The sequence below is a fragment of the Myxocyprinus asiaticus genome, chromosome 28 (assembly GCF_019703515.2).
Source record: "Myxocyprinus asiaticus isolate MX2 ecotype Aquarium Trade chromosome 28, UBuf_Myxa_2, whole genome shotgun sequence".
Classification (NCBI taxonomy): domain Eukaryota; kingdom Metazoa; phylum Chordata; class Actinopteri; order Cypriniformes; family Catostomidae; genus Myxocyprinus; species Myxocyprinus asiaticus.
In genome coordinates this window covers 7,338,005-7,361,655 of record NC_059371.1, presented here as the reverse complement: position 1 = coordinate 7,361,655, position 23,651 = coordinate 7,338,005, and the positions used below count along the sequence as shown (strand labels likewise).

The 23,651-nt window shown below is 37.6% G+C and overlaps 2 protein-coding genes across 4 annotated transcripts in view; both read left to right on the top strand.

Moving 5' to 3' along the window:
- Positions 1-4,211, top strand: part of LOC127418920 (uncharacterized) — a 46,703-nt gene extending 42,492 nt beyond the window's left edge. For both annotated transcript variants that reach the window (XM_051659848.1, XM_051659849.1), the window contains exons 10-11: positions 3,395-3,476; positions 3,904-4,211. In XM_051659848.1, the coding sequence (XP_051515808.1) occupies positions 3,395-3,476; positions 3,904-3,953 (132 nt within the window). In that variant the 3' untranslated portion in view covers positions 3,954-4,211. The remainder of the gene's footprint in view (positions 1-3,394; positions 3,477-3,903) is intronic.
- A 5,407-nt stretch (positions 4,212-9,618) lies between these two features.
- LOC127418944 (transmembrane protein 106C-like) lies at positions 9,619-23,340 on the top strand. Of its 2 annotated transcripts, none has more exons than XM_051659884.1 (8): positions 9,619-9,747; positions 10,179-10,412; positions 10,892-10,955; positions 17,315-17,474; positions 19,525-19,665; positions 19,786-19,835; positions 20,854-20,907; positions 22,012-23,340. In XM_051659884.1, the coding sequence occupies exons 2-8, from the start codon at positions 10,202-10,204 to the stop codon at positions 22,145-22,147; spliced, it is 816 nt and encodes a 271-aa protein (XP_051515844.1). In that variant the 5' UTR covers positions 9,619-9,747; positions 10,179-10,201; the 3' UTR covers positions 22,148-23,340. The 2 variants fall into 2 exon arrangements, with proteins under 2 accessions (XP_051515844.1, XP_051515845.1); XM_051659885.1 differs by having other exon boundaries at positions 19,772-19,835; positions 22,012-22,150.
- The last annotated feature ends 311 nt before the right edge of the window (positions 23,341-23,651 follow it).

The following is a 23,651-nucleotide window of genomic DNA, read 5'->3' as shown; positions in this document are numbered from 1 at the left end:
GTGCTGTGAAAAAGTATTTGCTTTCCTGATTTCTCCTGTTTTTGTGTATTTTTCATATTAAATTGTTTTAGATTTCAAACTAGATATAACATTAAAAAGACAACCTGAGTAAACACAAAATACAGTTTTCAAATATATATATTTTTTACTGAAGCAAAAAAGTTATCCAACACCTATATCACCCATGTGAAAAACGAACTGCCCCCTTAAACATAATAGCTAGTTGTGCCACCTTTAGCAGCAACAACTGCAACCAAATGCATCCAATAACTGGAAATCAGTCTTTCAATATGGTGGAACTTTGGCTCACTCTTCAGAACTGCTTTAGTTTAGCCACACTGGAGGATTTTTGAGCATGAACTGCCTGTTTAAGGTCCTGCCACAGCATCTCAATAGGGTTCAATTCAGGACTTTGACTAGGCAACTCTAAAATTTTAATTTTACTTCTTTTGAGCCATTAAGAGGTGGACTTACTTCTATGTTTTGGATCAATATCTTGCTGCATAATCTAGTTGTGCTTGAGCTTCAACTCACGGACTGATGACCGGACATTCTCCTTTAGGATTTTCTGGTAGAGAGCAGAATTCATGTTTCCCTCAATTATTTCAATTCGCCCTGGCTCTGAAGCAGCAAAGCATCCCCACACCATCACACTACCATCACCATGCTTGACCACAGGTAGAATGTTCTTTTTGTGGAATTCTGTGTTTGATTAATGCCAGATGTAACGGGACCCCTGTCTTCCAAACAGTTCCACTTTCAACTCATCAGTCCACAGAACATTCTCACAAAAGCTTTGAGGATCATCAAGGTGTGTTTTGGCAAAACTCAGACAAGCTTTAATGCTCTTCTGGGTTAGCAGTGGTTTTCGCTTCGTCACTCTTTCATGGATGGCATTTTTGGCCAGTGTCTTTCTGATAGTGGAGTCATGAACAGTGACCTTTACTGATGCGAGAGAGGCCTGCAGTTCCTTGGATGTTGTCCTTGGCTTTTTTGTGACTTCCAATTTAGTATGAAATATACGTAAAAATAGAAGAAATCAGGATTTATAATTCTTTCTCACAGCACTGTATATATTACTTTACAACTTATAGAACTTAAAGAATATGTTACTTAAAGAAAATTACTTAAAGAACTTACATTTTTAGTACCATTGTGACATTTTCAAATCGATGGAAATCGGTCTGTGCTTACCGAAATATGAAACACTGCCCCAAGTGGCCAAAGCCGTAAGTGTTGTTGGGCGTATGCGCACATTTGAACTTGCATATGCATTTTCTGGGTAAAATGTCCATGGAGGTGTGCCAAAAGCGAGTTGTACTGTGAGTTGTATTCAGCTGAACTGTAAAGTGAAGTGGAATCCATGTTTTATTAACTATACCCCCCAACCCTAACCTCAAACCTAAATAATGGTGGAGTAAAAATTTACTGTTTTTACAACTTCCGAATCGCATTCATCGCTGATAATGCAAACGCTATTACTTTCTGGTTTCAACATGGGATCTAAACCCGTTTCTTCCATGCTGTTAATGTGACATGCTTCCAGTTGCACCACAGAAGAAGGTAAATGTGCTGGAGCCGATGCAAAAATGTCTGATGGGAGGTGGTGCTTGTCAGTAAATCGGCATAACGTGGCCAGTCATAGGGTTGGGGGATGGGGTGGCTGCAGAATGTTCTTCTATGACCATGCGATACACGGATGGCTTTCGCTGTTGCGCACCGTGTTTATATCACCATCTCTCGCTGAATGCGTTTACATGATGCGCTACCCCTGGGAGCTAGGTGCCACTATCAGTAAACATGTAATCTTATACTTTTAATGCTTTCTCTGTTGTTATATAGCTGAATAATACATTTATTATATATATATCGTAGAACACATCAACAGCGGCCGTCTAAACCTCGAGTTCAAGATTACCCGGAAGTCGCAAATAACCCCTCCCAATTTACTCATGGCGTTTTCGCAATAACAGCCAGCCCACGTCCCGGCACGGCAGCTCCGGCAAAAAAATTTGTAGTACCAAAAGCCCCACTAACAACAGAAATCATTATACTTTTATAGCTTCACGCTCATACTGCTAATACAAAACAGGTGTGTGTAGCCTACTATTCTTCCCCCCGGCGGAACCCGGGAAGCGATACTATAGGTGATTCCTCACCCCTCACCAATTTGTTTGGGATGAGCATTTTACATCGGCGTAACTGTCTAGCTCATGTTTAGACAGACCAACAATATTTGGATATTTATTTGACATTCTTCATCTGGAACTCTTCACTTCTGCAGTAGACAGTGTGTTTCAAAAGCATAGACAACTTGTTATATTAAAATATAATAATATAATTCAATTCCACCATGAAAATCTGCACATGACATCTCCGTTCAGTCGCGAGGATTTAATTTATAAATGATCTTTTCGTTTAGAAATTAGATTACTTACAACAATATTAACATGACCAGATGTACCCCTAACACTTCAAAAGGACAGACATAATAATAATTTCCCCATGTTTCCCATTTTCCTCAATACATTCCTTCGTTTCCACCATGTAACACTGAGCAAACGGCATAGATGGTTTAGGAAGACCAACATTTTTAAACAAAAAATAACTCCAGTTGTTACACGACAACGAATGCCATATCAAACATATGTAACCTGATTTTGTCTTGATTAAAGTTTGCAAACACTTAAATAGATAATAAATGTATTATTCAGCTATATAGCAACAGGGAAAGCATTAAAAGCATAAGATTACATGTTTACTGATAGTGGCACCTGGTGGCCAAGGTTGGTACCACATGAAGAGAGAAAAAACTATTTTTTTTTTGAAGAGAGAACAAAACTGAAGAGAGAAAATCAATTTTTGAAGAGAGAGAAAAAAAAACATTTTTTGAAGAGAGAAAAAACATTTTAGGAAGAGAGAAAAAAATTTTAAGACTTAGGCTCAGGAAGGAACTGAGACACTATTGTTTTGTTTTTTTCACCATTATTTCTTTTTTTTCACCTTGCGGTTCAGGGCTTCTGTACTGTATAAATACTGTACACTTTAAAAAAATATGCCATTGTATTTTTGCATTACAGAGAAATAGGGTATGGTGGGGTGGGATGTTCTTCATTGGCATGAAAATAAAGTCACAATGCAAATCTTAATGGTCCTAAAAAATAAGATTCATGATCTTTAAGCAGTTTTCTTGTGGTAAAATATGACCCGTGTTCTTGTTGACAGGCTTTTGAGATTCAAATATATAGTAGAAAATTATATTTCAACCCTGCGCAACAGGAATATTATTGTACACTTCAATTAATAATTGTATCCATAATACTCTGTATTTAATTAATTGGTCATTAGTAGCACTTCTTAGTGTTCTCTATGAACACAGATATTTATCTTACAGGACACTGATGGAGTCCACATTTGTGAAAATGAAACTGATGTGGATAAGGCTTCTTCTTATTCAGGGCAGTCCACATCACAAGGTACATGCTGAGCACTCAAAAACACATTTAACAACACATAAGCTTGTATGCATATCCTTGTGGAGACTTCCCATTCGCATCATTTGTAATTATAATGACTATACATAAATGTACCCCTAAAATACACCTTTAAGCATTTTTAAATATGATTTAAGACAATTATTTGCCCCATTATATGGTCCCATTTTTTTAATTGACCTATTTTTATTCAGATATTCTCATTGTTTAATAATCCTTATTTAGCTTTTGACCTTGTTTAATATAAACTTCATCCCAAGAAATTAAAAAAAGGCTGTTATCAATTGCCCAGATAATATATATAATTATATTATATTATATTATATTGAAGTGTGCATAGGATATTGACAAGACTAATGATGATGATGATGATGTACTCTCTTGATTTGTCTTATTTTTTTTATTTCAGTGAGATTCTTCTCAGATGATGACCAGGTTCCTTTGCATATTAATTTCTGAGAAGAAACAGATAAACTCCAATGAATGCTCGAGAAACGACCACTGCTCCTGAAACACCACCAAAATTCCCAGTAGATGTGACAATCCAAACCTAAGAAATCTTATATAATATAAGAAAAATAACATGTCACTTTAAACATTTTAGATATTCTCATAATCCTGGATTGTTTCTAGAGACATCTGGATGACATCAGTAAAAAAAAAAAAAAAAAGGTTTCCTGTTTAAACACTGATTTACAAATAAACCATTTGTATAAACTTTGGAAGGTCATTTTGCACTCGTGTATACATTTAAGAATGCTTTGCTGGTTTAAGGCATTTATTCTCATGTTAATACCACTGCAGAGGCATAATCACTTTTTGGATAATAGCACTAACGGAATGCAACTTAAACATGAAAATGTTAAGTTTCTGTCAGAAAAAAATATTCGGACACATTTTTTTTTTTTTTACTGCTTATTTAACTGAAATTGATGGGGTTTATATTGAGCGACTCTCTCATTTACTCACCTTTATGCCATCCCAGATGTGTATGACTTTCTTTCACCTGCAGAACACAAATTAAGATTTTTCGAAGAATATTTCAGCTCTGTAGGTCCATACAATGCAAGTGAATGGGTGCCAACATTTTGAAGCTCCAAAAATCACATAAGTCAGCATAAAAGTAATCCATACAACTCCAGTGGTTTAATTCATGTCTTCTGAAGCGATATGATAGGTGTGGGTGAGAAACAGGTCAATATATAAGTCAATTTTTACTATACATTCTCCTCCCCGCTCAGTCAATCTCCACCTTAACTTTCACATTCTTCTTTTGTTTTTGGTGATTTATATTCTTCATGCATATCGCCCCCTACTGGGCAGGGAGAAGAATTTCTAGCAAGAAACCACTTAAATATTGATCTGTTTCTCACCCACGCCTATCATATCACTTCTGAAGATATGGATTATATGGATTATATTAATAAAAACACTGGAGTCATATGGATTACTTTTATGATGCCTTTATGTGCCCATTCACTTGCATTGTATGGACCTACAGAGCTGAAATATTCTTCTAAAAATCATAATTTGTGTTCTGCAGAAGAAATAAAGTCATACACATCTGGGATGAGTGAGTAAATGATGAGAGAATTTTTGGATGTACTATCCCTTTAACTGTAATTTCACACCTATTATAAATATATGTGTGGGCGGAGCCATTTGACGTACAAAGTGTTTGTTATTGCAAGATGAAAGCTGTCTTGATCAGCTGCCATTAGCGTTGCTTGTAGTATAATATTTCATTTTCCAATAAAACACAGTAGCCAAAAAAACATGTAACCAAAGTAGCATGTCAAACAGGTACATTTATAAAGGGATTACAAATACTTTTAAGGGATAAGTGTTCATTACAAATATTCTCTGGCACAGCAAAGCTGAACACTGCTGGAATCAGAAACAAAAAGTATTATTACACAGCTGTCTGAAACATACTTGATTCTGATTGGTCGATCACATCCTAGATAGCACACATAAATCTCCAAGATGTCTGTTAAAGAATGTTTCATCTGGAAAGCATTGCATTCTCATGTGTTCAAACATCTCAGAAACATCTTAAAAATAGCAGATATACATGCATTCTAATGCATAAACGTCTCTAAGACATCTGCTGAATGTCCTTTTGACATCTGAGAGCGTTTTACAGACACATTCCAGATTAGCAAACTCTGAAAAATATGACTTCCAGATGAAACACACATATCAAATAGATGTCCATGTGCTGTATGTGTGCTTTCAGGGATCACTCTGTGATCAGATATATTTGTATAATGACCACTAAACTGTATCATTGACCGTTGTTGCAGGCAACAGATTGCCTACATAGCTGTGCTGCTAATTTCACATCTGCCATATCATTCTTCTGTCCAGGGCCACCGGAGCAACATGAGCATTTTTCAAACTATTGGGTGACATCCCACCACTTTTAGGCAATGAAAAATATGTCTAAATCAGTGGCAAAACCAATCAAAATCTCTGGGGGGCCGGTAAATTTTTGCAAAAGCGGATTCTCACGATACCTGCAGCAGCATCACATTTAGAGGACGTACACACAAGGGATAGCTCCGACAGAGCGTTTGATACATGGGACTGCATAAGGTGTGTTTGGAAGGTGCATACCACAGAGGGAAGAGGCGGTCACGGATAGAGATGGCTATTTATATTATATCTTTTTGACAATGTACCAGATAAAAGATAAGAGGACAGAGAATGAACGCACCGAGTTTTTGTCCGCCATATAGAATGTTCAGTTTCACAGCGCAACTAGTCCTGCCTTTCTGAGATTCTCATTGGTCAATGGATGCCTACACCAGAGTGTGTTGTAGCAAAAGTTTAAATGTTTTCAACTTTTGGTCGGATGACGGAGCTTCACTATCCGAAACCCTTGTCTTCCCTCTTTGTCCTTCCGACGCACCATCCCAATTGAAATCAATGCATTCACAGCATTCTCTGACGCAGCGTTAACTCTAGTGTGATTTTTTGTCCAGCCCCGAATTGCAGCTATTTGAGTGGAATTGACGTGGAAGTTAAGTACATTGGTTATTGCAGTGGTTTTCCTGCAAATTCAGTGAAATGTATCTGCCTTTCGGTGCTTTACACACGATAAATATGTTTCCTCATCTCAGCTGAAACACGCACAAATCAAGCCTGGTTTTCGTGCTAGTACTGAACAAGACAAAACCAATAACATTATGTGCTGTGCTCTTTCCTACTGTATTTCTAATAGACTAGTCGTCTAACAACTGACTAGTCGATTACTGGGCTCGACCACTAACATTAATATTTTTAGTGATGGTTGTTTTAATGGGATGTTTTGTGCTATAAGATGTTATAGTTATTTAACCTATATTTTTGTGGAATATCTGTTAGTTACCATGTTGAAGTGCTGCGCTTAGCATTCATAAATCCCTCTGAAGCGTGTCTGATCGGAGTCAACTGAACATAACAGAGCCTAATTATTCATTATTATCCTCAACACAGACTAGATGACTTGTCATTCAAACAACTGACCGACTAGTCGATTATGAAAATTGGTAGTTTTGCGCAACCCTACCCGTAATCACAGTCATAAGGAGCCATTCATGGTCTTACCTGTGCTTATGGCATTGCAATGTGGACCTCCAATATGTATGAAAGGACAAAGTTTTCCTTCTGTGTAAATATGTTCTAAATGAATTATGTTTAATAAATTAACTGGCCATGTTTGACCCAAGATATTCCTAAAGAAATTAAATCATTAAGATCCCATGAAAGGAATATATATATATATATATATATATATATATATATATATATATATATATATATATAAATATATAAATATATAAATGACCAAATCGGCAATTGCGAGTGGGCTGGCCAATGGGGTCCATGGTGGCCACGGCCACCCCTGACCACCCCCTAGCTCCACCCCTGTGCTTAGTTAATGGAAAGTATCTCAGAGTACTGAAATACTTCAGATACCTTAGAATATCATTTAAATAAAATATAATTTTATTCTAAATACAATTATTATTCACTCATTTACTTGTTTATTTTTAGACACAATTTACAATCACATTTTTATCAAACTGCACAATGATGATTCTAAGACTTAATAGATATTACAGCTTAATTTTCTGTTAAAGCTTGACTTTCTGTAAAGCTACTTTGAAACGATGTGTGTTGTGAAAAGTTAGGGTGACCAGATTCCTGCATGTGGAAAACGGGACAGCCCCCTCCCAGCAAAAATGAAATAGACGTATCCTTATCTAGGCGCAGATCAATGCGAAGCAGAGGGTGCATCCGCATCTGTAACTGTTGTCACCTTGTACTTTTCGCTGGCAGCAACTTTTCTCAGTGTGCGCTTGTCTTTCAAGAGTTTATCGTAAAATGCAGAGCAGTTCAGTCCAAAATTAAGATGTACGAAAAGCATTGCCTTCATGATGGTTACACTGAGTCGAGATTGATTCGGTGTCCATGATGCGTTCATTAATGACAACACACGCTCCACAGATGCAGATGTCCGAGGCAGGCATAAAACAAACTCCACGACCTTGGCTAAGACTCCGAAGTTGAAGGTCTTGCTCTCCAGCTCACGAAAAACGTCTGTCCATCTCTCAGACATGGCCATCTTGTTCATGTTCCACTCAGTGATGCGACGAGTGAAAATGTTTTCCGTGCAAGCCCACTCATCAAAGAGCGTGGTTTCGTCAATCAAACTGAGAGCGGGGATTCTGGAGTAGAAGTGTTCGAGGCTGCTCTGAATGTCTTTCCACTCTGGGATGTCTCTCTGTAGGGCCCACTCAAGTTTTTCTGTGTTCTCCAATGAGTGGCTCCAATTTTGGAGGGAATCCACCAATGCTAAATAACAGTTTTCTCACTGCACATTCACTTGTATATCACCAGCTTCAACCAGGGCATCCAACTGCTTTTTGATGTAAGAGGGTATGAATGAATCCTCAGCCTGGCCTGCAAGACTTTTCTCAGGTCATGAATGTGCAAAGCTATGGCTGTGCACAACAGAGTGATAAGCAAAAAGTCCTTCACTTGCATGCACCTTGTCAGATTCAGAACTTGGCTTCACAAAAAAATTGCTAAAACTTGGTGTGGCACACTTACTTTTAGCAGCATCCACATGCTTTTTTGTATGAACATGCTGCGTGATGTCGGTGCGGCCTCCATGGGTGATGGAAAAGCGAACTCCACAAATCTCACACCTCACTTTACTAGGCTCTATCTGTGACTCCTTTTTTAGAAATTGAAACTCTTTTGAAGATCCTCATTAAATGAACATGCACGCTTCCATTTCATCTGTGTGCTCTTTCAAACTGACTCTTCAATCAGTTCACTAACTGGACATCTATTGATAGGGGATTTTGATTGGATAGTTTAATCCAGTCATGTACTTCAAATAACACCGTGTGATTTTATTGGTTTTACAAGCCGTATCCTTGGCTACCTTTGATTAGAATACTCACGTGACTGAGAAACCTGCATAGGCAATAGAGAAATTTTAGGAGAGGGGAAATACGGGACAAAACACGATTTTTTCAGAATAAGTCGGGACACTAGAAAAAGTGCTTAAATATGGGATGTCTGGCCACCCTATGAAAAGTGCAGTACAAATAAAAAGTACTAGACTTTACTTAAAATAACAGTTTAAATCTAAATACCATGTTATTACCATCACTTTACCATGAATCCTACAAAATATAATGTAGTACATAGTTTCAATTTTATTAAGACACAATGCAGTTATTTCTATGCATTCATATCTTATTTAAAGATGATATGATTATGATAATCTATATTTAATCCTTGTTGTGTATTTTTATTTTTATTTTATTTTTATTTTTTTGCCCCACCAGTACATTAGGGGAGTAGTGATGCCACCAACCCTGCTTCTGTCTCTTTCTTTTCACATAATTAAATTATTTCATCTTAAAACGATATTTCATGTTCATTTATTTATTTATTTATCTGATAAATAGTCGTGCAATAAGTGGGACAAATCACAGTCAACCGGTCATTATTGCAAAATAATCCCATTCAAGTTGATATTTTGACCGACTTCGTTCGTTATCATTTAATTGCAGTTTACCTCCACAGCTGTAGATGGCAGTAGAGAGTCAAAATATCAATCACTCCAGAGCAGTGTGTGAGTGAGAGAGAACAGACAGAAACAACACAGACACGTGATACAGGTAGACCGCTGAATTAAACCGAAAACAACAAAGAGAGTGATTAGACGGATATCTGTGTGTCTTTCGAGGTAAGCGATGCATTGGACATGAATGTTCACTCCAGCTTACCCACAAATCAAAATGCAACAATTAAAAAACGTGTAACTACATATTCCTTCTGCGTGCCGGTAGTCTGACAGCGTGTACTGTCGAGGAGAGTTGCTGCTGTCAGCTGAATAAATGCAGACATATGCGGAGTCATGTTCTCCTTTACAAAAAAGTTATCTGACCGTACGCAGTGATGGTATCAGATAGTAATACCATGGCAATTGAAAATCACCGGTACAAATGATACGATTCCATGGATACGCACCATGGTATTTACATGATACCAACTGGTACTTTAAAGTCTAAAAAACGTATTATTACCATGGTCAGAAAAATATTATTATTTTTTTTTTTAATATATATATATTGATTATTGAGCGTTTTTTGTGTTGATGGACAATCATTATATCAGGCTGGAGTTGGTGTGGACAGCTCATGGGTGCATCTGTGTGCCGAATCGGCCGCTCGCTGCTGTCTCTCCCGGATCACAGCAGGACCAGACAGAAGGGCGTTCTGACGGGCGGCGATGACTCTCTTGATGGGCTGGACAGACAGGCCGACATCGCCCAGTTCCCATATGTGGAGTTCACTGGTAGAGACAGCATCACCTGTCCTACTTGCCAAGGCTCTGGACGCATCCCATCAGGTATGAATGTCAAAAATAAAAATCATGTCATCATTCACTCAAGCCATGTTATTCATTTGCATGACTATCTAAGTGCAGAATGTTCAGTCTCAGTCACCATTCACTTTTATTTGAATGGGGGGGAAATAGTATGAAAGTGAATGGTGATTGAGGTTAACAGTCTCCATAAGATCTTTGTGTTCCCGTCTTATAATCGCGTCACCTTTGGTGTGCAAAGACCTTTATACTGACAAATTTTAAAATCAAATCAGAATAAAGGCATTTAAAATACTACAATTAAATTGATATATCATTATTTTGTCACATTTAATGTTAATTCTGAAAGATTTCTACAGCGCGACCATGCCCATGTATTATGTAATAAAGTAACCAGACAATCTTTGCCATTGATTGCGGTCATGAGATCTTGAGATGACCACGTTTTGGTGCGATTCTGCATCTTATCTGCTTTTCTTATTGAATAAAGGTTTTTCTTGCAGGACAAGTGAATGAGTTGGTTGCTCTGATCCCCTACTGTGATCAAAGGTTACAGCCTAGGAGAACGTAAGTGTTCACACACAGTGTACACAGATGGGTTATACAGTTCAATAACCTGTAATAAAATCTGCTAAATAAAGCCTGCAGATTATATACATACATACATACATACATACTATATATATATATATATATATATATATATATATATACACAGTTGTGCTCAAAAGTTTACATACCCTGGCAGAAATTGTGAAATTTTGGCATTGATTTAGAAAATATGACTGATCATGCAATAAAACTGTCTTTTATTTAAGGATAGTGATCATATGAAGCCATTTATTATCATATAGTTGTTTGGCTTCTTTTTTAAATCATAATGATTACAGAAATCACCCAAATGGCCCTGATCAAAAGTTTACATACCCTTGAATGTTTGGCCTTGTTACAGAAACACAAGGTGACACACACAGGTTTAAATGGCAATTAAAGGTTAATTTCCCACACCTGTGGCTTTTTCAATTGCAATTAGTGTCTGTGTATAAATAGTCAATGAGTTTGTTAGCTCTCACGTGGATGCACTGAGTAGGCTAGAATACTGAGCCATGGGGAGCAGAAAAGAACTGTCAAAAGACCTGCGTAACAAGGTAATGGAACTTTATAAAGATGGAAAAGGATATAAAAAGATATCCAAAGCCTTGAAAATGCCAGTCAGTACTGTTCAATCACTTACTAAGAAGTAGAAAATTCTGGGATCTCTTGATACCAAACCAAAGTCAGGTAGACCAAGAAAGATTTCAGCCACAACTGCCAGAAGAATTGTTCAGGATACAAAGAAAAACCCACAGGTAACCTCAGGAGAAATACAGGCTGCTCTGGAAAAAGATGGTGTGGTAGTTTCAAGGAGCACAATACTTGTTGACCCCTCTCCAAACATAGCGCTTATGGTTGTGACCATAAAACTCGATTTTGGTCTCGTCACTCGAAATTACAGTGTACCAGAAACTGTGAGGCGTGTCAAGGTGTTGTCAGGCATATTGTAACCGGGCTTTTTTGTGGCATTGCAGCTCTTTTTTGTTCACGTATCGTCATATTGTGCTCCTTGAAACAACCACACCGTCTTTTTCCAGAGCAGCCTGTATTTCTCCTGAGGTTACCTGTGGGTTTTTCTTTGTATCCCGAACAATTCTTCTGACAGTTGTGGCTGAAATCTTTCTTGGTCTACCTGACCTTGGCTTGGTATCAAGAGATCTCCGAATTTTCCACTTCTTAAGTGATTGAACAGTACTGACTGTCATTTTCAAGGCTTTGGATATCTTTTTATATCCTTTTCCAAATTTATAAAGTTCCATTACCTTGTTACGCAGGTCTTTTGACAGTTCTTTTCTGCTCCCCATGGCTCAGTATCTAGCCTGTTCAGTGTATCCACGTGAGAGCTAACAAACTCATTAACTATTTATACACAGACACTAATTGCAACAGGTGTGGGAAATTAAACTTTAATTGCCATTTAAACCTGTGTGTGTCACCTTGTGTGTCTGTAACAAGGCCAAACATTCAAGGGTATGTAAACTTTTGATCAGGGCCATTTGGGTGATTTCTGTTATCATTATGATTTAAAAAGGAGCCAAACAACTATGTGATAATAAATGGCTTCATATGATCACAATCATTAAATAAAAGACAGTTTTTTTTTTTTTTTTTTGCATGATCAGTCATATTTTCAAAATCAATGGCAAAATTTCACAATTTCTGCCAGGGTATGCAAACTTTTGAGCACAACTGTACATACATACACACACACACACACACACACACACACACACACACACACATATATACACTATATTGCCAAAAGTATTCGCTCACCCATCCAAATAATTGAATTCAGGTGTTCCAATCACTTCCATGGCCACAGGTGTATAAAATGAAGCACCTAGGCATGCAGACTGCTTCTACAAACATTTGTGAAAGAATGGGCCGCTCTCAGGAGCTCAGTGAATTCCAGCGTGGTACTGTGATAGGATGCCACCTGTGCAACAAGTCCAGTCGGGAAATTTCCTCGCTACTAAATATTCCACAGTCAACTGTCAGTGGTATTATAACAAAGTGGAAGCGATTGGGAATGACAGCAACTCAGCCACGAAGTGGTAGGCCACGTAAAATGACAGAGCGGGGTCAGCGGATGCTGAGGCGCATAGTGCGCAGAGGTTGCCAACTTTCTGCAGAGTCAATCGCTACAGACCTCCAAAGTTCATGTGGCCTTCAGATTAGCTCAAGAACAGTGCGTAGAGAGCTTCATGGAATGGGTTTCCATGGCCGAGCAGCTGCATCAAAGCCATACATCACCAAGTGCAATGCAAAGTGTCGGATGCAGTGGTGTAAAGCACGCCGCCACTGGACTCTAGAGCAGTGGAGAAGCGTTCTCTGGAGTGACGAATCACGCTTCTCCATCTGGCAATCTGATGGACGAGTCTGGGTTTGGCGGTTGCCAGGAGAACGGTACTTGTCTGACTGCATTGTGCCAGCTGTGAAGTTTGGTGGAGGGGGGATTATGGTGTGGGGTTGTTTTTCAGGAGCTGGGCTTGGCCCCTTAGTTCCAGTGAAAGGAACTCTGAATGCTTCAGCATACCAAGAGATTTTGGACAATTCCACGCTCCCAACTTTGTGGGAACAGTTTGGGGATGGCCCCTTCCTGTTCCAACATGACTGCGCACCAGTGCACAAAGCAAGGTCCATAAAGACATGGATGAGCGAGTTTGGTGTGGAAGAACTTGACTGGCCTGCAAAGAGTCCTGACCTCAACCCGATAGAGCACCTTTGGGATGAATTAGAGCGAAGACTGCGAGCCAGGCCTTCTCGTCCAACATCGGTGTCTGACCTCACAAATGCGCTTCTGGAAGAATGGTCAAAAATTCCCATAAACACACTCCTAAACCTTGTGGAAAGCCTTCCCAGAAGAGTTGAAGCTGTTATAGCTGCAAAGGGTGGGCCGACGTCATATTAAACCCTATGGATTAAGAATGGGATGTCACTTAAGTTCATATGCGTCTCAAGGCAGATGAGCGAATACTTTTGGCAATATAGTGTGTGTATATATATATATATATATATATATATATATATATATATATATATATATACACACAGTGCATTCAGAAAGTATTCAGACCCCTTCATTTTTTTCACATTTTGTTATGTTGCAGCTTTATTCTAAAATGCTTTAAATGAATATTATTTTCACAGCAGTCTACACTCCATACCCCATAATGTCAAAGCAAAAACCAGATTTTTTGCTATGACACTTGAAATTTAGCTCAGGTGCATCCCAATTCTCTGGATCATCTTTGAGATGTTTGTACACTTTGATTGGAGTATATATACAGTTGTGGCCAAAAATATTGGCACCCTTGGTAAATATGAGCAAATGAAGGCTGTGAAAAATATGTCTTTATGGTTTATCCTTTTGATCTTTCATTCAAAATATTCACAAAAGTCTATCCTCTAATGGATATCAAACAATTGCAAACACAACACAAGTTTTATAAAAAAAAAATAAATAAATAAAAAATATATATATATATATATATTTTTTTTTTTTTTTTTTTTTTTTTTTTGTCAAATATATGTATGGCACAATTATCGGCACCCTTTTATTCAATATTTTTTGCAATCTCCCTTTGCCAAGATAACAGCTCTGAGTCTTCTCTTATAATGCCTAATGAGGTTGGAGAACACCTGGCAAGGGATCTGAGACCATTCATCCATACAGAATCTCTACAGATCCTTCAAATTCAGAGGTCCATGTTGGTGGACTCTCCTCTTCAGTTCACCCCACATATTGTCAATGGGGTTCAGGTCAGGGGACTGGGATGGCCATGGCAGAACCTTGATTTTGTGGTCAGTGAACCATATTTGTGTTGATTTTGATGTTTGTTTTGGATCATTGTCCTGCTGGAAGATCCAAACACAGCCCATTGTAAGCTTTCTGGCAGAAGCAATCAGGTTTAGATTTTTTTTCTGTTGGTATTTGATAGAGTCCATGATGCTATTTATCTGAACAAGATGTCCAGGACATCTGGCATAAAAACAACCCCACAACATTAAAAACCCACCACTTTATTTAACCATGGGCATGGGGCACTTTTCCATATGGCTATCTCTGTACGCGCCAAACCCATCTTTGGTGTTTGCTGCAAAAAAAGCTCTATTTTTGTTTTATCCGACCATTGAACCCGGTCATATTTGAAGTTCCAGTAGTGTCTGGCATACTGAAGACACTTGAGTTTGTTGTTGGATGAGAGCTTTTCTTGAAACCCTCCTAAAAAACTTGTGGTGATGTAGGTGACATCTGAGGGTGCTTTCACACTTGGTTCGATTGCTTGGACCGAACCAGAGTTCGTTTCCTCTCCCCTGCCCCCGCTGGTCTCTGTTCACAACATATTTTTTGGGTCCGAACCACAGTCCAATTACGTCATCAATATGAGTACAAGCGGCAGCTGTTTACCACTGTATCTAGGTAACAACACGAGAAGATGTCACTGTGTTAAGTGAAGTATTAAAGTTTGTCTCTTTGGATTTACCACGAAAACTTGCCATGCACAGAACAACACTTGTGTTTGTCTCCCGCAGATGCATTGAATGTACAATGATGTGATGAATATTAGTGTTTGTCTGTCGTGAGCCTGCGGATGTGTTGCAAGAGATATGAAGAATGTGAGCTGCTCTCTGAAGGTGGTGTATTTGGACACAAGCAGGTAGGAGAAATGCATTATACCATAATAATTGCTATCGGGAGCCTGCAAAGACGTAAATTAATGTCATCTCAAGTGGTTCACTTCCAGGATTTGGTATGATTGTGTTCATATCAGCAACGAACTGTACTGGAGTTCACATGAACCGTACCCCAGACCACCTTTTCAAGCAGGCCCATGTGTGGAAAACAATGTTCACATTATCCAAACGAACTGAACTTTGATGTCAATCTACCCCAGGTGCACACCAAAAATGCTAGTGTGAAAGCACCCTGATTGTAGTTTTGGAGACTTTCTGGCCCCAAGACCCAACTAATTTCTGCAATCTCCAGCAGTGATCCTTGGAGAATTTTTGGCCACTCAAACCATCCTTCTCACCATGCGTGGAGACAGTATAGACACACGTCCTTTTCCAGGCCGATACATAACATCTCCAGTTGATTGGAACTTGTTATTGCCCTGATGGTGGAAATGGACATTTTCAATGCTTTGGCTATTTTCTTACAGCCACTTCCCATTTTGTGATGCTCAGCAATATTTTGCTGCACATCAGAGCTATATTCTTTGGTCTTACCCATTGTGATGGATGACTAAGGGAATTTGGCCTGTGTGTTACCTCATATTTATACCCCTGTGAAACAGGAAGTCATGGCTGAACAATTTCATGTTCCTAGTTACCCAGGTGTACTAAATTTTTTTTAAATATGAATGGAATATACTTCAGATATATTTTACTTATAAAATTTCTAGGGGTGCCAATAATTGTGGCAAACGTGTTTTGGAGAAAATTATTTATTTAATTATTAGATTTTTTTCCCCCCTTTCAATTAGTTTACTTCAATTAAAGGTTAGATTTTTGTGAATATTTTGAATGAAAAATCAAAAGGATAAACAATAAAAACATATTTTTCACAGCCTTCTTTGCTCATATTTACCAAGGGTGCCAATATTTTTGGCCACAACTGTATATAATATATATATATATATATACACACCGATCAGCCACAACATTAAAACCACCTGCCTAATATTGTGTAGGTCCCCCTCGTGCCGCCAAAACTGCGCCAACCCGCATCTCAGAATAGCATTCTGAGATTATATTCTTCTCACCACAATTGTACAGAGCGGTTATCTGAGTTACCGTAGACTTTGTCAGCTCGAATCAGTCTGGCCATTCTCTGTTGACCTCTCTCATCAACAAGGTGTTTCTGTCCACAGTTTTTTTTGTTTTTTTCACCATTGGAAGTAAATTCTAGAGACTGTTGTGTGTGAAAATCCCAGGAGATCAGCAGTTACAGAAATACTCAAACCAGCCCATCTGGCACCAACAATCATGCCACGGTCCAAATCACTGAGATCACATTTATTTTTCCCCCATTCTGATGGTTGATGTGAAAATTAACTGAAGCTCCTGACCCGTATCTGCATGATTTTATGCACTGCACTGCTGCCACACGATTGGCTGATTAGATAATCGCATGGATGATTGTTGGTGTCAGATGGGCTGGTTTGAGTATTTCTGTAACTGCTGATCTCCTGGGATTTTCACACACAACAGTCTCTAGATTATTATTTTTTGTTATTTGTCTGTAAGAAAGCAGTAGACACACAAAGCAAAATGCTTGATCAAACAGAAATGGATTGATGATTGTGCGATTCTTCTCTTGGCAGGAAGTTGTATGTGGTGCTGTCAGTGATTCTGTGTCTACTGGCGTCCTCATTGGTGGCCTTCTTCATGTTTCCTCGACCTGTGCTGGTTGTTGACGACGGCATTCGCTCTGTAACTGTGCACTTTGACCGCAACAACAGCAAAGTGCTCATCAACATGACGGTGAATCTCTTTATGTCTCTGTGAGAGTGTTTTACAATGGGTTATATCAGGGGTCGGCAACCTTTTTGACATGAAATGCCTTTTTTTATTTTCCTGGTCAATGGCTGTGACACCCCCCGGTACTCAGTACACAAGCAACAGCGAGAGAGGAGCAGGCTATTTTATTTATAAGAAGTTTTTCGCACCTGCATATAGGTGCGGAATCTAATAGTAATATAACAGTCTACTCCTCTCTCGCTGTTGCTGGCGTGCCAGTGATTACCCCTCCACGTGCCAATGCTGGCCGACCCCTGGGTTATATAATGGAAAGCAAAAGGGCCTGCCAGTTCTTTTAAAAATCTTGATGCTTAAATCAACATGGAATTAAAATTGGCTCAATATATCTTTTTAATAAATAACCCTGGTCTTATTGTATTTTGATGAATCATGCACAATAACTTTCTCCACCCCTACAGATGTATGTGGGGAAAAATACATTTACTGGTACACAACAATATCATTGCTAGGGATGCACCAATGTTTTGGCTGATAGCCGATAATTGTTTTTATTATGGCCAATAAAAACGAAAACACACAATGAAACAGTTTAAAATAAATTATTTAAAATGAAATGTTTAATAAACCTCCAATCTAAAATGTTTCATGCTTCAAGTAAAATCTGAAACATTGTTAATGTAAGAAAGATGGATTACATGGATTTTGTTTTAATTGTTTTATCCCATTTTTCTCCCAATTTGGAATGCCCAATTCCCACTACTTAGTAGGTCCTTGTGGTGGCGCGGTTACTCCCCTCGATCCAGGTGGCGGAGGACAAGTCTCAGTTGCCTCCGCTTCTGTGACAGTCAATCCGCGTATCTTATCACGTGGCTCAATTTGCATGACACCGTGGAGACCCACAACATGTGGAGGCTCATGCTACTCTCCACGATCTATGCACAACTTACCACATGCCCCATTGAGAGCGAGAACCACTAATCGCGACCACGAGGAGGTTACCCCATGTGACTCTACCTGTCATATCAGTGATTTGTTTATTTGCTATGAAGTAAAAAAGCTGGGTGAACATCCTCTAAGTGTGGTGATTCCATAATTTTTGCCAGGGGTTGTAGCACGTTTCTATAATAAATTTCATTTTGAGACCTACAAGATTTCAGGCTGGTGTAATATAAGGTATGTAGTATGTCACGCACATTTTTGGAGCGAGGAGCTGGAGAGATTGTAGGAGAAAACATAGATAAATCAAACAGATGTTTGAAAGCACCGCAACAGTTTCATTTTTAAAAATGATCTATATTTTTCTATCAATTCATCCTTCAGCCTCTTGTCTGCTTTTGTTTAGGACATAAATAAGAACTAATGATTTGACTAAAATGCGGTGTAATCAATGGTAAGAGCGAGCAGAAGAGAATAGCGGGAAAAGAGTGCACATGTAGTCTACACAGAACACTATTTCTATATAGACAGTGCCTATTTCATTATGCTTGTAAACCTCTTTTTAGCAAGAATATGGACATTGAAGAATGGTGTGTATTTATAGTAAACAAGGTCAATGAATGGAGTTATTACTGATAATGAAAATGATTAACTGATGATGAGTTGTTGAATAGGCTACATTATATGGGCAGAACCTAGTGAAGCACTGATGTATGGGCTGCCAATTTTTATTAGCTAATAATTGACCAAATAAAATAAAAAAACATTGGCATGTCTGTTATAAGCATTAAAACGTTGATATGAAAAAAACGATGGTTTATTTATAATTAATTAGTAACATATGCAATGGCATTCAACCGGGCCAATTTGGTTGTTTAGAAGACCTGGCTGGAGCCACTCAGCACGCCCTGGATTCGAACTCGTGACTCCAGGAGTGGTAGTCAGCTTCAATACTCGCTGAGCTACCCAGGCCCCCGGATTACATGGATTATTAACATTTCTAATTTCACATGAATCTCAGTTGTTGTTAAGAATTGTAACTACATGAAGGTCTTAATATTGCAAGACAATATATGAAACTCTGACATCGAGTATGGTCTGTTATATGATTTCACAGAGCTCTCTGAACTTCACCAACTCCAATTTCTTCACAATGTGGCTGGACAGCGTGAGCTGTCAGGTGCTTTATATGAAGACGGTCATCGGATTTCAACAGCTAGACAATGTCATCCACATTCAGCCGCTCAGTCAGAGACAGGTATAAGCAGTTCATGATTCAGCCATGGAGATGTTGTCATTAAGTGGCAGAAATGAAAAAGCCATTTGATAGTGGTTGCACTGTTTTTGCACATTAACAAATGCAGGTTTTCAAATGCAGGTCAACTTCACTGTCAGTATGGAAATTGGTGGAAGCCTCTCTTATGTTTAGTGAGTATCATTCTGCTCTCGTTGAATAAATACGATGAGTCTTGTAATGTAAACAATGATATCATGATAACAAATTAGTAGGCCTTGCTTTGTATTGCCATTCCACAAATCTGTGATGTATTTGGTCACTTAAAGGGATAGTTTTCCCTAAATGAAAATGTTCTCATCATTTACTCACCCTCATGCCATCCCATATGTGTATGACTTTCTTTCTTCTGCAGAACACAAATGAAGATTTTTAGAAGAATATCTCAGCTGTGTAGGTCCATACAATGCAATTGAATGGGTGGCAACATTTTGAAGCTCCAAAATCCACATAAAGGCATCATAAAAGTAATCCATATGACTCCAGTGGTTAAATCCATGTGTTCAGACACGACATGATAGGTGTGGGTGAGAAACAGATAAATAATTAAGTCATTTTTTATCATAAATTCTCCTCCGTGCCCAGTAGGGGGCGATATGCACGAAGAATGTGAATCACCAATAACAGAAAAAGAAAGAAAGTGAAAGTGAAGTGGAGATTGACTGAGCAGGGAGGTGAATCATATCACTTCTGAAGATATGTATTTAACCACCGTCTGGAGTACTTTTATGTTTCCCTTTTGTGGATTTTGGAGCTTCAAAATTTTTGCACCCATTCACTTGCATTGTATGGACCTACAGAGATTAAATATTCTTCTAAAAATCTTTGTGTTCTGTAGAAGAAGGAAAGTAATTCACATCTGGGATGGCATGAGGGTGAGTAAATGATGGGAGAATTTTCATTTTTAGGTGAACTATCCCTTTAAGCCATTTACAGATGTCTGAATTTTGAACAAACCTAACAAAACTTATTTTTTGATGTTTTGCTTTAATTGTGTGCCTGTGCTGTCTTTCTTTAAAATAAATGCCAAACTTGGTTTGATATTTTGTCTAATGCAGTGGCATTCAAGTGTATCTTAAGTGTCCAAATACTTTTTTTTGTGGCCGCTGTACATGTTTTATCAGTTTTTGATGTTTGTGGTTTGTTTTACAGTGCTTTCTGCTCTATGGCAAGCATCAAGGTCCACAACATAGTGGTTTTCATGCAGTAAGTTTCATCTGTTGATCACTCTCATGACTATATTTTCACTTCCTTTATTGTTTCTTCCTGTTGTTCTAAGAAACAGTTATTGAAATGAAGTAAAACATAACAGTTTAAATTTGTTAATGGTCATTGACACACAACGTTGTCCGAGGTCATAAAAATGAGAGATCTTTTTTTAAATCTAGTTTAAAACACATGTATCAATGTTTTTATGAAATGTAATCTTTATGTCTATGTTGGTTTCACACATTTCTTAAAAACACTTATTGCCTTTTCTACAGGTATTTATTTACTTTAAAAATTGTCAAGAGTTATAACCATCAAGTAAAGGGTATTACAATATTTTCCTTGCACCTTGAATACACCAGTGTGCAAAAAACTTAATAATAATATATATATATATATATATATATATATATATATATATATATATATATATATATATATATATATATATATATATATATATATATATATATATATTTTTTTTTTTTTTTTTTTTTTTTTTTTCACATTTACAAATATAATACATTTATGAGTCGTTGTCTAAGGGTTACTCCATCTGACCTGAACAAAATGTGCCTTTTATAAGACATACGTATTGTGAACTGCACAGTCGTGAGGGTCTAAAATGATCTTTTCTGTTTTTGTTTTTTTTTTGTTTTGTGTTATTGTTTTTTTCTTGTCACATGATAACAGAATGAGTACTTGTATGTTGGTTTTGACACCTGACAAAAGTTTTTCAAACATGCCAACTGTTCTTTTTTTAGAATTTCAGCTTTTAATGAGACTTTTTCTTATTGTTTATTTATTTTTTTACTGTCGGACGGTTGCATCACTTAGACATATTTTTTACTTTGTGCCCCAGAAAAAATTAATAAAATCAACATGACTTTGATCTCAGAAACATGCTCATCATAGTAGAAGTTGATTCACGTAATTGTTTTGTGTAAAGTTTTATTTTTTTGATGTATTTCTGAATAACTTAATAGATCCAGACAAAAAATAAATAAAATCATGTCATTGACCCATAAATGAGTGTGTGTGGCAGTGACTGAGAGTTGCTCGTCATGAAATGATCCTAACCACCTCTCCCTTGTACCCCAGGACCTCAGTGAAAACCTCCTACATGGTGCGGACAGCACAGAACACACTGGAAGCTTACCGCTACATCGACTGTGGTGCCAACTCCAGCATCCACCAGCCCTCAGGAATAGTGTGGTCAAAACCTCACTTCTCTTAGAGTGGAAAACTGCTCCGGTGAAAGAGACGTTTTCCAACAGACGGTTGGATTCTTTAGAGCAGCACTTGGGGTCTGTTTGCCTCAAAACTGAGATCTGTGTGGGCTGAATTCTGATAGTAGTACTGAGATGTTGAACAGCGCAGCTAAAATGTGACGTATTGCTTAAATAATTTCATCATTGCTGATTGGTTGGTGTGGTCACTACAACACAATGGGAATTTAAGCTCTCAACACATAGTCTTTGCTATATGGAGAGCTTCTCAAACTTGCCATGGTATTAATCTAGAATTTCTAAAGGGTGTGATATAATTTTGCAGTGATTATTTGAGAAAAAAAAGGGAGAGTTAATTATTCAATGGATTTTCATTTTCAACGTGCACTTTAAAATGCCATTTTCTGTGATGATTTTGTGTCTGGTTTATGATACTGCAGTCTTGTAAAATATTTTTTATTTTTTGTTGATTATGTCCTATGCAAATTTACTCCTATTGAAATCTGCTGTATCTGTAATTATTTTGTTATTTTGATGAGTTTACTTTTTAAAGCTAAAGACTTTGTGTGTTTCAGTTTCAATCTCCATTTCTCTGTTGGATGGTTCTTAAAGTGATTCATTCAGCCATTTAAGTCAGTACTTGAATTCATCCACCAGTCACAAAGGCACAGAGATGTGTGTAATATATAGACAAAATAATTCTGCAGTGTAGCAGAAAATGTGTATATGTTCTCAGAGCTGAAAATGCAGATATACTGTATTTCAGCTCTGAAATGTTTCAATCAACAGCTGAATATGAGGTAGCTGTTACAAAAAGAAGTGTTTCGTTTCGGCTCTGTGATGCCATGGGAACTGTAATGAGAGCAATTATAATTTTTTAAGTGTGATTATGCAAAATATTTTGTTTTCACCCATGCATTAGGGCTTTCACCAAGTTGTTAGCAATTTTATTAACTTTTTTATCTAATGAAAATTCTGAAAATACTTATGAAAAATTACTAATCACTCACAGTCATAAGGATCTGACGTATACTGCTGGTTTTGGTGTTTTAAAAAAGGCATTTGTTCTTTATCTGAACTTTTCTCAACACGCCTTGAGACAAAGAGAAAAATAAGCTGATAATAAAATATTTAATTCAGTATTGTTTTGAATGAGTTGCGTTTAAAGATAAAAATAAATACTTTCTTGGCATTTATTATATTTTTGTCTTTTTTGTCATCTTTTACATTTTAACGATAGATTCAGCATTCCAAAACTAATGTAAGACAGCAGGTGTTGGCACAAAAAAAATTTCATTAAATATTTAGATCAAAAATATCTTTTTGTGAACACAATATCTTTAGTGCCATTTCACTTGAGGATTTTATTTTCTGAAAAAGTTTTGAGTTTCTTCAAGTTTTGCATTCCCTCACTACTACTTTGTTAACTTTATCCATCCCTTATGGGAATTAATCATGATTTTACTACAGTAACCATAGCTGAACATGGTATTTGTAGTAAAACCATAGTAG

Excerpts from the sequence above, each read along its gene's own strand:
- LOC127418944 (XM_051659884.1), top strand. The coding sequence starts at position 10,202 with ATGGGTGCATCTGTGTGCCGAATCGGCCGCTCGCTGCTGTCTCTCCCG. Across the intron at positions 19,666-19,785 it reads AGCCGCTCAGTCAGAGACAG|GTCAACTTCACTGTCAGTAT; the intron begins GTATAAGCAGTT and ends TTTCAAATGCAG. Across the intron at positions 20,908-22,011 it reads AACATAGTGGTTTTCATGCA|GACCTCAGTGAAAACCTCCT; the intron begins GTAAGTTTCATC and ends CTTGTACCCCAG.